At 39.9% G+C, this 13457-nt stretch overlaps 1 protein-coding gene across 1 annotated transcript; it reads left to right on the top strand.

The window, feature by feature from the left end:
- Window positions 1-3452: 3452 nt before the first annotated feature.
- Window positions 3453-13243, top strand: IDNK (IDNK gluconokinase). The gene is made up of 5 exons (XM_053467213.1): window positions 3453-3548; window positions 4841-4871; window positions 6750-6836; window positions 11886-11929; window positions 12524-13243. The coding sequence occupies exons 1-5, from the start codon at window positions 3511-3513 to the stop codon at window positions 12873-12875; spliced, it is 552 nt and encodes a 183-aa protein (XP_053323188.1). The 5' UTR covers window positions 3453-3510; the 3' UTR covers window positions 12876-13243.
- Window positions 13244-13457: the final 214 nt, after the last annotated feature.

Below are 13457 nucleotides of genomic sequence, written 5' to 3' on the forward strand. Positions count from 1 at the left end.
TATGGAGCCAATTGCAGTGTCCAGGCTGTATGCCATGTGAAGAGCCTCCTTATCTTCTTTTGTGTATGCACACATGTGTATGCATGTGAGACCAGTGCGCAACAACTTGTCATGGATACTTGCCGTGACCTTACTGGTGACTGGTTATGAGGCCCACAGCGCAAAGTAGTTTGACCAGGTGCATGACAAAAGATTTCACTTGTGAAATCCCAGTGACATACTTGAAAATAAGATAAATACCAATGTATTCTTCCTGCTAAACCTGTGATAAGAGTACAACCCTGAAAATTTGGGGCAATTCTAGACAGTTTCCAAGTAAGCAATTGGCGAGCAGACATCAGTATAGGCTTAGGTGATCAGTAAGAAAGCTTTTCGTTATTAAAATGAATGTATTTATTTATTTAATTATTTTAGATGTGCTCCATATCCCATACGGTGATATATTTTCAATTCGAAAGAAAACAAGTAGATCCTCTGGTTCCCTCGTATTTTCTGGCATTCTGGTGATCTTGTATCATATAATTTACATGAACTATAGAGCTTAGTGTTTACATCTTCCCTGTGATCCACCCTTTACCGTGTCGCCCACATGCTTTTTGGCAGTTTTCTGCCTTTCATATGTGAATCAGTGATGTGAATCCTCCTCCACAAGTAAGCTAATTGTCGCCTTGGCTTGCATGTTCCTTTTCTCTCACTCCTCTGCATTCTTGGACGGTCTGTTTGTGTTGCGTACATGACACAGGTTATCCTTACAAATGAGCATTCCCAACATGAACTTTCACAAATGGTTATTATGGATTCAGTTTACCCACGACTCATCTGCAATGCAGTCACTCACCCTGCCACTTTCTGTAAATACAGTATATCCAACTTTCCCGTTGTTCAAGAAAACTCTGTTACTTAAATATATAGATATTTCATTTTATTTCTGCTCTGTTTAAGCACACATTTTATGTTTAGTAATTGTCGGAAGAAAAAGAGTCACAACACTTCCAATTGAGATCAAATGTTCATTTATTGTGTCACAATGGGGATAAAAATCAACCTTTCAGCCTACTTGTTTTTTATCAGTCTTGTTAAAGATGAATGTAGGTCGATTGTTGTATTTTATCACTATTCTGACACAATAAATGAACATTTGATATCATTTGGATGTTTCTGATGAACACGTGATATGGTGGGACCATTGAGATGCCCGCACCATGTTTTAGAATGAAATATGCTTGTAAGTGAGTGCTTTGCAACCCATTGGTTAGATTTTATCTTTAGTCACATGAAAAAACATCACAGAAATTTTAACAATGTCTTTCCGTTTCTAATGCAGCAGCCTATGAGTGCTTGATTTTGTACCGCATGAGTTAAGGACAGGGAGGATAAACTGCGTGAGCTGCATGTATAACAAGAGAGAGAGAAAGTGATAGTGTGTGTGTATATGTAAATGTAAGGTGTTAGTGTGTGTGTGTGTATGCATGTATGTGTAAATGTACAGTGTGTGTATAATGTTGGAATGAGTGGACATTATTGTATGGTTCTGTTAGTGTTAGCGTGTGTGAAGGTATATGGTGTGTGTCAAAGTATGGTGTTAGCATGAGTGTGTGTATATGTGTGTATGATGTTAGCATTAGTGTGCTTGTTGTATTTGGTGTTAGTGTGTATGTTAATGTATGATGTTAGCATTAGTGTGTGTATGTTAGTTTTTGGTGTCAGCATATGTGGGTGGGTGTTATTGCAGTGTATGGCTAGTGGTGCAACAGAGATATACGGTATATATATATATGTGTGTGTGTGTAAGTGCATGCTGTGAGTGGCTCTTAATCTGCATTTGCATGTTAGTATGTGCATGTGTTTTACCTATGGAGGGTGGCCTGGAAATACTGCACCTAGGGGCCACTAACCCTAGACTCAACCCTGCTCCCTTATGCCATTTTTATAACTCCTAGTATCTAGATAAGGAAATGTATGCCTTACTCCTTAACCCACAATATATTATTCTTTTAATATCTACATTTCAGGGACACTACTTTTTCATATATCACTATGCAGATATTTTACACGTTAATAAAAAATGGACTAGATTTTCACTGTAGCAAGGCACTCTTTATTTAAAATGATCAAAAACCTTTATATACGGGCATATGTAACTATATATATATATATATACATCATCATAACTGGATAAAATACATGCAGTAAAGAATAATTTCAAAGCAGGTCTGTTCTTCAAGATAATCACAAACTGTTATTTGGACTGCTGACATGGTGTCGCAGAAATCACATCAATAAACGAAACTGCAGTGATGGAATGCATTATCTTGGCAAATTTACTTAGACAAGAACAAATTCACCGTGATATAGAAATGAATGCTGCAATGTATTCCTCTATAAGAGTAGACAAAGAAGACTTAAGATTAATTTTGGCTGGATGAGAATTTACCCTGCTGCCAGGCAGTTCCCTTAGGTGTCACGGTTCAGTTAACTCTGGCACTCTGTAATATAGTGCTGTGTAGGCCATTATAGCACAAGTGTGTGATGGGTCCAAGAGAGCTGAGTAAAGGTGAGTTTAGGCTCACTCCTCTTTTGCTCTGAATCCGCATCCAAGGGATGACATTGTATGTGGGAAAAGTCCTGGATCTGCTGCATAGTGATGCTGGCTGGTCGCCTTTAGGCAGCTAACTCAAGTTGCTCTAGTATGACCAGAAGAAATCAATTACCCCTCTGATAATTTCAGGTATCTGAATTGGGACTTCTTTGGAGAGTTGTGGTTAGAGGCAGGGACAGGGGCATGAGTAACCACCTACTTTATCTGTCCAGCTACTATGCAAATTACTGAAGAAGGATGACTGGATATGATGTCATATTGTGGAAATGTACTTAAATACATCACAAGGCGAACTCTTTTTCCCGGAACAGTCCCTCGACTTGGGAGCTTGTCCCGGTACTTTCAGTAAGTTGAAATTTACATAATTTTATTATTATATACTGTACCTTACCCTACCAGTTTGTTCTGTAAATTCCATACATTGTTTGTACATGACAGACTTTTTTTTTCTTCCAGATCTACATATGTAGGAGCTATGTACGTTGAGGTCCGTCTGTACTTGTTAAATTGGAAGCGCAGTAAATACCTGGAATACTTCCAGAGGAAGTAGTTCTGTCAAACACAGTAATTAATTTAAGAAGGCTTGGGATGTACTTAGAGCAATCAGAAGAATTAACAGGTTAATTGTAGTTCAAAAAAAGGGCAACTAGGGCCAGTTTGTTTTTTCTGCTCTCGCTGTTTATGTATCGACGTATAAAAAAATCATTTTACTATATTGTTTGCCTCTTTTGGGAATTGCAGTGAGTTCTGCACTGAAGTAGACAGGCATATCCTTGTAGGAGTCTTGCAATACTAATTACTTCCTGTAGGGTCTGCACACTGTGACAAAATGTGCAGGGAGGGACCGGCTCGACTTCCTGTTTGTGCTGAGCGTGCAGGTTCCTTACCCAGCTATTGTTACAGTTACTATCATGATAGTCGTTATTATGGGAGTGAGCGGGTCTGGGAAGTAGGTATCATTGTCATGCTGACAAGTGGTGTGTCTGGCGAACAGTCCTTCTAGCAATAAATGGGTTAACTAACGAGCAGCTGGCTATACAGCTCAGAGCTGCTAATCCCATTGTGCAGTGTGTGTGCGTGTGTGTGTGTGTGCGCGCATGTGTGTGTCACACTCTGTTTTGAACGAGTGGAAAGGCTTTACAGTGGGAGGGGTTGTTCATAGTTGCACATTGAAAGGCTGTGGGCAATGCGCTCTGTGCTGTGTATTCTGGGGGAAGGGAATGTGCTCACTTTAGATTTTTAGTGTGCGTTTGAACTGATAGAGGAGCCAGAATGCACTTTAAGGTTAAATCAATTGTACACTACTGTCACCGAAATTGTATCGGTATATCATAACGCTCAGCTCTTGGTGGCACACAGAACAGTTTGGGGCACACTGCCCCTTTCTCAATGTGTAGCCCTCAAGTATGAGTTTGCTGAAAGTAGTATATTAGTATTGAATTCTAAATGATGATGGTAATTTTGAAGCACAGCCAGTCTTACTTAGCAAATCCCCACATACTGCCGTAAATATGAAATTACTAGAGGGTTAACTCTTGGAGCAGTGGAATGGTAAATAATGATTTGGGACTATAAAAGAAAATATTAAATATACACTATTTTCAGCTAGAGGAAAACTATTTCACTATTTCATTTTTTTATGTGACATGTATATCATATTAACAACATTTACAGAAAAGAAAACACGTCAAAATAACAGAAAATCCCATACGTGTTCTAGGTGTCCGTGATATTGTCATTACATAGTAATGTATATTTTTAACAGGCAATGATGCTGTTTTTCTCCTCTTCACTGGATCAATGAAGCAGTCTGGCAGTTCCGATTTCAGTACTTTCCTGACAACTGTCTCCTCATTGTAGAACTTCAGGGAATATCTGACTGGAGCTCCGGTTGTCTGCGCATGCACACGGCTAGAGTGTGCTTCATGTTCTCCCATTCTTTCCCCACTTGTGACGATGCTCAGCGTTGAACCTAGTGTGCTATGTCATAGCATGTGATAATGTAAATCTGCGGCATAATCATTGCAATGTTTTCTTATGGACACACTATGCCGCTGTTGCTTCTTGGAGTAATCTGGGAGGAACTGGTCATGTCAGTGTTCCTAGATGTGCCCTAAATGGCTTAGAAACCTCAGGTTGCACATCACTGATCTATGGAATTGTTATACCATATAAATTAAGTTTCTGCTCCTTGAGACCAATTCTACCATAATAATAATTATGTGATATTTCTTTGCACAGGTCTGAAGTGGGATCTATACTGGCTCGAAAGGTATGTTCTATGAATTTATTTAAGTGTATATGAAGTTGTCTATTCATTATGGTCCAAGTAGGCCTGATCACTACATTATCTTTCACTCATAGACCAGATTCCAAAGCACTATTATAAAGGGGGAGTGTGAAAATTAACAATTAACATCAAAATTCACAATTGACAAAATGGTGGGTTTTTAACAATTGTTCAAAATTAGACTTGGCCAGGCATTTAAAGTTTATTCTGGGGCATGGGGAGCCAATGAAAGGACTGTCACCGATTGAAAAATCATTGGAATAAGAAAATTAGCCTTGCAGAGGTGTTAACTACTAACTACCCAGTTAGTAGGTAGCTTCAAATTTATGTCAAATTTGAAAAATATTCTGCGGATGATGGCGACGTGATTTGGTAAGCAACTGGGTGTGAGGGGAGAAGGAGCGAGGGGAGTCACATGTAAAGAGAACGCTACAAAATATTCCTGTTGTATCAGGAATTGAGGGCAGAGGAGATGGAATAACCAAAAGCTCAGTTTTGGAGATTTTAATATTTAAGTATTGGGATGCAATTAGCGTGTCGCTGGCATAGAAGTGCTATTTTTATCCAAAAGAAGAGATTAGCTTTTGTAGAGAGGAGGTTTTCAACAGAGTAGATGCGTCAGAACTAAGCCCTGAGGAACACCAATAGAAAGTAACAGGGGAGAGAAACAAGTCCTAGAGAAGGAGACACTAAAGGTATGGTCAGAGAGGTAGGCTTTGACAGTAACAGTTTGGAGGCAGCAGAGCAAGAGGGATCGTTGATGAATATATTAAAGTCACTCATGATTAGTGTGGACATAGAACATCAGAAGTGTAAAGAAGAGAACGATAAAGTTCTAGAAAGAGAAGGAGAGAGAGAGAGCATTGGTGGTAAACCCAACAAGTGAAGTGAGGAGAGAGGATACCAACATTCCCTTCAAAAGCTGTGAGTCAGGCTTGAGTGATGTTGAGATTGTTAGAAATAAAGTGGTCATGAACAGCAGTGAAAGTCTGCATCTGAGCTTCTGTGCAAAAAGGTTTGTTATGCCACCCTGACCATTCTCTCGATAGAAACTCATCAGATGTCTTCTAAGAGATAAGGTCCAAAGTTCAGTCCCCATTGATATTATTGGAGACTAAACTTATTGCAACAAGCCAGAGCTGGGGGCTGAACCCGTACATATTTAAGACAATTATCAATGCCCTTTAAATAACCGAACAGAAAGTCTGTGACAAAGTAAAAGAAATATTGAGAAGTTGAATCACTATTGTGTTAGTGTTTTTGGTAATTATTCATTGTTTACGTGGACTCATGTTTGGCCTCCCTCCCCAACACAAGAAACGCTGGAAAGTTTTCTACAACATGAGAAAATTGTCCGCAGCTATGCAATTGTATGCATCTTACTGGGAGCATTTTAGAGGCATAAAGATGTCTCAGAATTGTTAACATACAGTAACTAAGTAATGGAATTTTGTGACATTGTAGCCATGGAAACATCAGATTGCGCAATGTGCTCTATGTTGTCAGTGGAATGCATGCATAATAACAAGCTTTTCATATATAGACATGCTGGACAGTACCCCGATCAATCAAATATAATTGCAAACCATGTTATCATCATGTACTTCTAGACAGCTTGCTAATGAATAACACTGGGGCAAGTACATTTTCCCAAAAATATGTCATATAATATTATAATTTCTAATTATCAACAACCAAATGATTTGCTGCTATGGAGATATTATATGATAATATGTTTTACCTGCGCAATAACACTTATAGTGACAACTGGATAATTTCATAAATTGTTCAACTTCATAAATTGTTGGTGCTATATAAATAAATGCTAATAATAATACTAATAGTATGGCTCTGTTGTAGATGGGATGGAAGTTCTACGATGCAGATGATTATCATCCCGTACAGAACAAACTGAAAATGTCACAAGGAATACCATTAAATGATCAGGTAAAATTGCCTTTAACCCCTTAATGACAAAGCCCGTACATGTACGGGCTCAAAATGCATTGTTTTTAATGGGTTTACGGACCACCCATTGTCCTTAAGGGGTTAATCCTGGATTTTTTTAAATATAATGTATCATTGTCAAAAGGAATTTGGCAATTATACCCAACAGTTAGTCCGAGCCAGCTGGCAAAAAAAATGTTGGGCCTCGCAGTAAAGCCTTAGGCTGGTTGGTTGATGGATAATGAAAAAACAGTCAGGCCAATACATGTAAATCATTGAATTTGGCTTATTGCCAAAAAAAAAAGCCCATATAAGAGAAGGCTGCGGTAGATTAAGGCAGTCCGTACATGAGGTACTACACAGCTGTTCTATATCATCTGTTTATCATGAAATAAAATACATAAAAGGAACATTTAAGACGTGTTTAATTTCTTACACACCCATTGTAAACCCAAAGGTTTGTTTGCGTGTATTGTCCACCAGATCAGAGGAAGAAAGGTACTTATATTAGTTTACTGAGTAAGATCAATATTGCCTTTCATGGAACATGATATATTCCATAACTCTTTGTTACGTCAGACGAGGCAGATAGTAAAGTATGGTCTGTGCTTATAATAGTGAAGTCAGACACAAAGCTTATCTACGGTAACACCTTCTATCCTGGCAGATAATTGCAGATTCTCGCATTGTTATGTTGGATATAACATTGATCGATTGTTCAATTATGGTGCTTAGAATGATAATAAATGTCGTACACCACTTAGAATGCTTGGCACAGTTGATCATATGTTCCTGGACGTGTCCAGTGTGATGGATGCGTGTTTGTTCAGGTTAAAAGGACACAGAATTGTAGCGCATCGCTATCCTTTGGAGTATGGGTTTTACTTTAGTTTTGACCATTTGAAACAGCCAATCATAGGCAGGAAAATAAAATAAATAAAAATAATTGTAAAGGGGACACTTGGCTATGGTTATCATATGCATTAAAGGGAATACGATGACTGGAGTGTCATGTGAGCCTATTGCTCTGTTTTTTGGCATAAGTACCTTTTATTTTCTATATTGTTGTGTTTGTTAGGGGCTAGTAGTCTCAAGTGCTCTACCCCAGGACATTGCTTGAAGGAACTTTCTGTAGATTCCCGGCCTGTCATCCTTGGAATACAGTGTTGTTTAAATTGTTAGCAGAGGTGATGACAGGGCATTGATAAATGATGAACAAATGATGAACAATAGTGACATTTCCTCCAGGGGTCCTGGAGCACATTACATGGCACCGAGAAACCTATCATTCATCTTTATCATTTGTGACAAGTTCTGCTTTCATCCAAAAGAAAAATGGTTTGGAAGGAAAGTTTCTCAGGAGAGCACTACACTTAAGTCGCTACCACACCACATCACCCGATTCCTTCTTCTATTACAGTGCATGTATAGCTTGGAACTAATATTTTAAGTACATTTCACTTTCAGCGTACTTAAAGACGCCGAGTAACAAGTAAATATCTAAATGCATCAACTTATCATAAGTCATTAAAAACAACAGGATTTTGTAAACATAAACTTAATGATGTCATGGGAACATGTAAGGATGTACATTGCCAGGAATTTGCAGCAGTTTAGGGTTCTCAGTGATGTCCAACTTGCCCACTCAAGATTGGTGGGGGCGACAGACTTAAGCCAACAATACCTTTTATTGGGCCAACACAGTAAAAAAAATCACATAAGCTTTTTGAACCTTAGCGATCTCTTCTTCTCATGACAATAAGCAGAACATAAAGGATTGAATAGGAAGAAGTTGTTCTCTTCCGTAATATTTGATGATAGATGTGATGGAGTGTGTGACAGAACTGTCCATCACTGGGGCCCCTGGAGAGGACTGAAAGCAAGCCTGCTACCCGCAGATTATGGACCCTGTCTCCCTGCCCTGGCAAGTGGGACTGTTGTCCTCGTCTGGGACCCGAACTCCCCAGTCTCTAAGTGCCCCCCAGGACTGGTTAGTGGGACAGGTGCCTCTTGGCAGCCCCCTGCATCCACAACTCTAGGAGCGACGGAGCTGTGCTCCCCGACTGAACTGGATGCAGACCCGGTTGGGGTCTGGCCCCAGTTCAGTCTTCTTTTTAAAAGGGGAGATATATCTCCTTTTTCTGGGGGAGACTGACATCTGATAAGACCCCATACAGTTTGACTCCGAAGTCAGTCTGTATATCTGGACCACAACTGCCAGCCACAACTTGGTACTCCCCACAACAATGTAACAAAAGAGCAGTACTCCGCTGGAGAGAATTGACAATTGCACCTTCTCTCTTGAGTCTTCTCAGCCGCCGGGGAGATGACAGGGTGGCGGGGGCCCCTTCAATCCAGGGTTGGGGATCTGAGCTAGCTGGCCAGCAATTCTGGGGACCACAGGTGGCAACCACAGTTTCATCCACCTGTATGGGATACATGTCCCCCAGTGCTGGTTTTGTACCATCCTCTAGTGGAGGGACGTCTGATGAGGGAGGGCAGAGGCCAGCTGCACTCTGACCTGGAGAAAGCTCTTCTATAAGGTTTGCAGGCACCTCCAGTGCTGGTAGAGAGGGGCCGTCCTGCCTCTCTCCTGTTGCCAGTATTTCAGCTGCGGTGGTCTGAGCAGGCTCTGCGGGAGTGTCATGGTTAGACTCAGGAACAAGGGGGAGGGGTGGGCAGAGACCAGCATCACTCTGCCCTGTTGCCAGCGCTTCTGCTGGGGAGTGTGGATCTGGGCCAACTGCCCAACATTCTGGGGACCCAGGTGTGGAGACCGCAGTCCCATCAACTACCACAGACTCAGGGGCTGCCTGACTGGACCCTACAAGGTTGCTGTGGTCAGGCTCAGGAAACAGGGAAAGGAGCAGGCAGAGGCCAGCGGTACTCTTCCCCGATGGCAGCTCTTCTGCTGGGTGGGTGCTTGTGGAGACCGCAGTGCCATCTACTACACCCAGAAAATTTTCTTCCTTTCTCTGGGAAGGGAAGTCAATTGCAAGCCCTCAGATGTAAAATCCAACATCTGACCAACATCCTCAGATGTAAAATCAATTAAATCCACAATCTCTGGATCCGGTTGTGGTGTACAGTCACATAGTTCCGCTATCGGATCTGGGTTAGCTGTCCAGTATCCCTGTGACTCAGTCCCATCCACCCCTCCTGGGTCAACGGCATCCGCAACTTCCGCTGGAGCCAAAACCTTTCCTCAAAGGTTGGGAGGCTTTTCCCCTTGTACTTAATTTCCAAGTGGAGAACCTCCCTCCAGAGCTTCAGGCGGGTACAATTCCTCTGGATCAGCTCTGCGTAGCTGACTTCCATTCTCTTTCCTGGAGATAGATCCCGGTGCAAAGGAAGTGTCCCTCAGACTAGGAGACAATCCCACTGCTGCCACCAATGTAACGGGTTCACCAAGAGAGCTGTAGTAACTCCCAGAGATCACCCACATGTATCCTCCTGTTGTCCCCGGAATCACTTCCAGCACCAGTCAGCATGCGCACCTTGGAACCCTGCTATGTGTACCCAATAAGTAGACACAACTACCTTGAACTGAGTACAGCAGGAATGAACAGTTTATTGTAGTAAAACATAGACTTATATAGCCACATAACTTCATTAACATAAATTAATAGATACATGTATTCAGCCCAACCTTTAATCCCCTTTAGCTACTGAATATCCCCCCTGGTAGCCATCCTGTTAATGGGATTAGTTTAACAATGGAGTTCCTGCCTGTTTGGCAGCCAAGCTGGAGCCATCATTGAGTACCTTGGGCCCCTGTATGACAGGTCATTCTGTCACAATAGATTTGAATGCATCATGGGAAAAAAACACATAATATGTAAAAGATACCCATATCTTTAGATGTTTTTTTCTTGATGTTCACTGATGTGTGAAATATTTATAAGATTCTTAAAAGGAACATAGGCAGGAAAAGAAATTTTAGGTTATTAAACACTAATAAAGTACAATGAGATGTTCTATGTAGAATATGATGGGTTTGTGTAAGGTATTATTAACAAATAGATGGTTCTCCAACAGTACAGGTTCTCAGTACCTCTTTATAGTCCATGCCATGGGTTGGTATGTTTTTGTTTTTTGTTATTTTTGTGCATGTGTGAATTTGATTTTGGCCACTAGAAATTCAGCAGTAGAGCCTGGTGCTCAAAGATTTATTTTTAGCAAGGCGCAGTGGACTGTGACTTCTAGTTGCCACTTAGAACACAGAAGAAGAAGACTAAATATTTGGTTTCCACTGTGGCCCTACATCACTGGCTGCACATTCACATCTTTGCACAGCAATGGTAAGCAGGACAAATCAGTGTTTCAGCTCTGGTTAGAGATAAATGCGAGAATCCATTAGGGAAACATGACATTTAGACAAGAATAGTCATACTGCATCTTGTTTCTAAATCACAGGTTTCAGCAGTTTGGATAAAAAAATATAAATAAAAAGTCTGTGGATGTGCTTATGATGAGCAGAGCACAAGGATTGGGAAAGTGTGCAGATTAAGACAATAAAATGACATTATGGAATTTATGGAACTTATATTAATAAATATAACAGATATAGTTTATGCTCAAGACCTCAGCTGGAGTAATAGGTGTAGCAACATGAGGAGCAGAAACAGAGTCAGCAAAGCAAGTGGTAAAATGGTAAAAAAAAGTTGGAGAGCAAACTCGTGATGGTGAATACAATAACAGTAATAAAACAGGTCATTATAAAGCATAGTTGGAACTACAAGATAAAAATGAGAGAACGTGAAAAAGGAAAAATAGCTCACGCGATGTGGCAAAAAACAACATGGGGCATTTGAAAGCCTCTGATAGCAGCAGATATCTTTTCCATGTTTATGATATTTTATTATGGATTATTGGACTGGCCAACAAGTTAGATATATGTACAATGCATGGGTATTGCTGTGTATCGCCCACATCTTTAACTTACATTGTGAAAAACTAAACTTGGTTTAAGGGAAAGTGGATCCTGCTTTAAGCATTTGTCGACCAAATGTACAGAGTTTTAAAATAACATTAATTTCCGCCTTACAGGACAGGCACCCGTGGCTTTGTAAATTGCATGAAGTAATAACAAGGTAAGCTGGATTTACTTTCCTGCACTAAAATTACCGGATACATTTTATAAGGAGCCAAGGAACTTTACTGGTAAGCCAATTCCCCTATGCAAGGGGATTATCATTAATAATGCAGAACAGTTACTTTATCATGTCTGCACAATATCTATGCTTTGGTTACCAGACAGATGCATCTCGCACCTCTCCCTGGCCATTATTTTTTAACCAAGTAATATTTTGCCTGTAAACTTTGTGATGTGAAACAAAAGCGGGCATGGATAGGTTGTTGCCATAGGAACTGAAACAGCTTCCTCAAACTAAGTGGAACAGCACCTTTAAAGTTTAGGACTTATTATGACTTTTGCTTTATCTCAACATGAAAATGAATTTTTGACTTGTAAACTGTTTTTTGGAATGTGTTGTATATAATAAGAAAGTTTTAAAAATGAGCAACATGTAGACTAGTAGACTTTAGGTTTTATATCATATATCGATCTAATATACATATAGATATATATATATATAGATATATATATATATATATATATATATATATATATATAGGACTTGGGAAAAAAAAAAAAGAATGATGTTCTCTGTTCTGTATTTTCATAGAGAAAAATCATTTGGGCATCACGTTGTGCTGGCATGTTCAGCTTTGAAAAGGGCCTACAGGACGACGTTGACAACAGGGAAGAATCCTCTTATGGATGAAAATCCTCAAGAAGGGAGGCACGACATTTCCTCTGATATGTTGTTCGTTCATTTGCAAGGCTCAATAGACATTATCTCCGATAGGCTGCAGAAACGAAAAGGACATTTCATGCCTTTAACATTGCTAGAGTCCCAGTTTCAGACATTGGAGCCTCCAGCAGATCCAGAAGTTTTCATCACCGTGAATGTTGAGAGAGAGATTTCAGAAACAGTGCGTGAAATTGAGAAAGAATTAAAAAGTAAAATCAATTGAAACCATTCCATGCTTAACCCTTAAATCTACCCTTGCATTGTTAATGCACTCAATTGCAGCGTAGTAATGTGGTTATGATCATAAGTTGATTCATCTGGTGTGTGATGTCATCACGTCGCTCCCATATAAAAATAGTTTCTCTCTGTTATTCCTTAATGGATCCATTATGGGAAGCAAGAAAGGAAAAATCCGCCCAAAATTAATCCAGCACCATTCCAGAAAATATTTGCATGGCTTTAAGCGTCATAAACGTAACATCTGCAAAGCATTTTCTTTGAGTAATAAAGCAAGCACATTTTTGAGTAAGCATTTCTAGCAAATAATCACTTCTCTGGGGATTACAGCCTGCAATAAATGCTACATCATCAGATAAATTGATGAAATGTTTCTGTTTGTAACAAATTAGCGGTGCACCTAATCAATCACCTGCAGATGAGAGGACACATATACATTTAACAGAAACTAAACTCTGCTATGAAGCCGTTTATTACCAGTTTATTTACAAATTACAATGCGCAATCTTTATGTAATCCCTCTCAAATAACATTTATCAGCATTTGTGTGAAATTCTATTCCCAGGAC

The sequence above is a fragment of the Spea bombifrons genome, chromosome 1 (assembly GCF_027358695.1).
Source record: "Spea bombifrons isolate aSpeBom1 chromosome 1, aSpeBom1.2.pri, whole genome shotgun sequence".
Classification (NCBI taxonomy): domain Eukaryota; kingdom Metazoa; phylum Chordata; class Amphibia; order Anura; family Pelobatidae; genus Spea; species Spea bombifrons.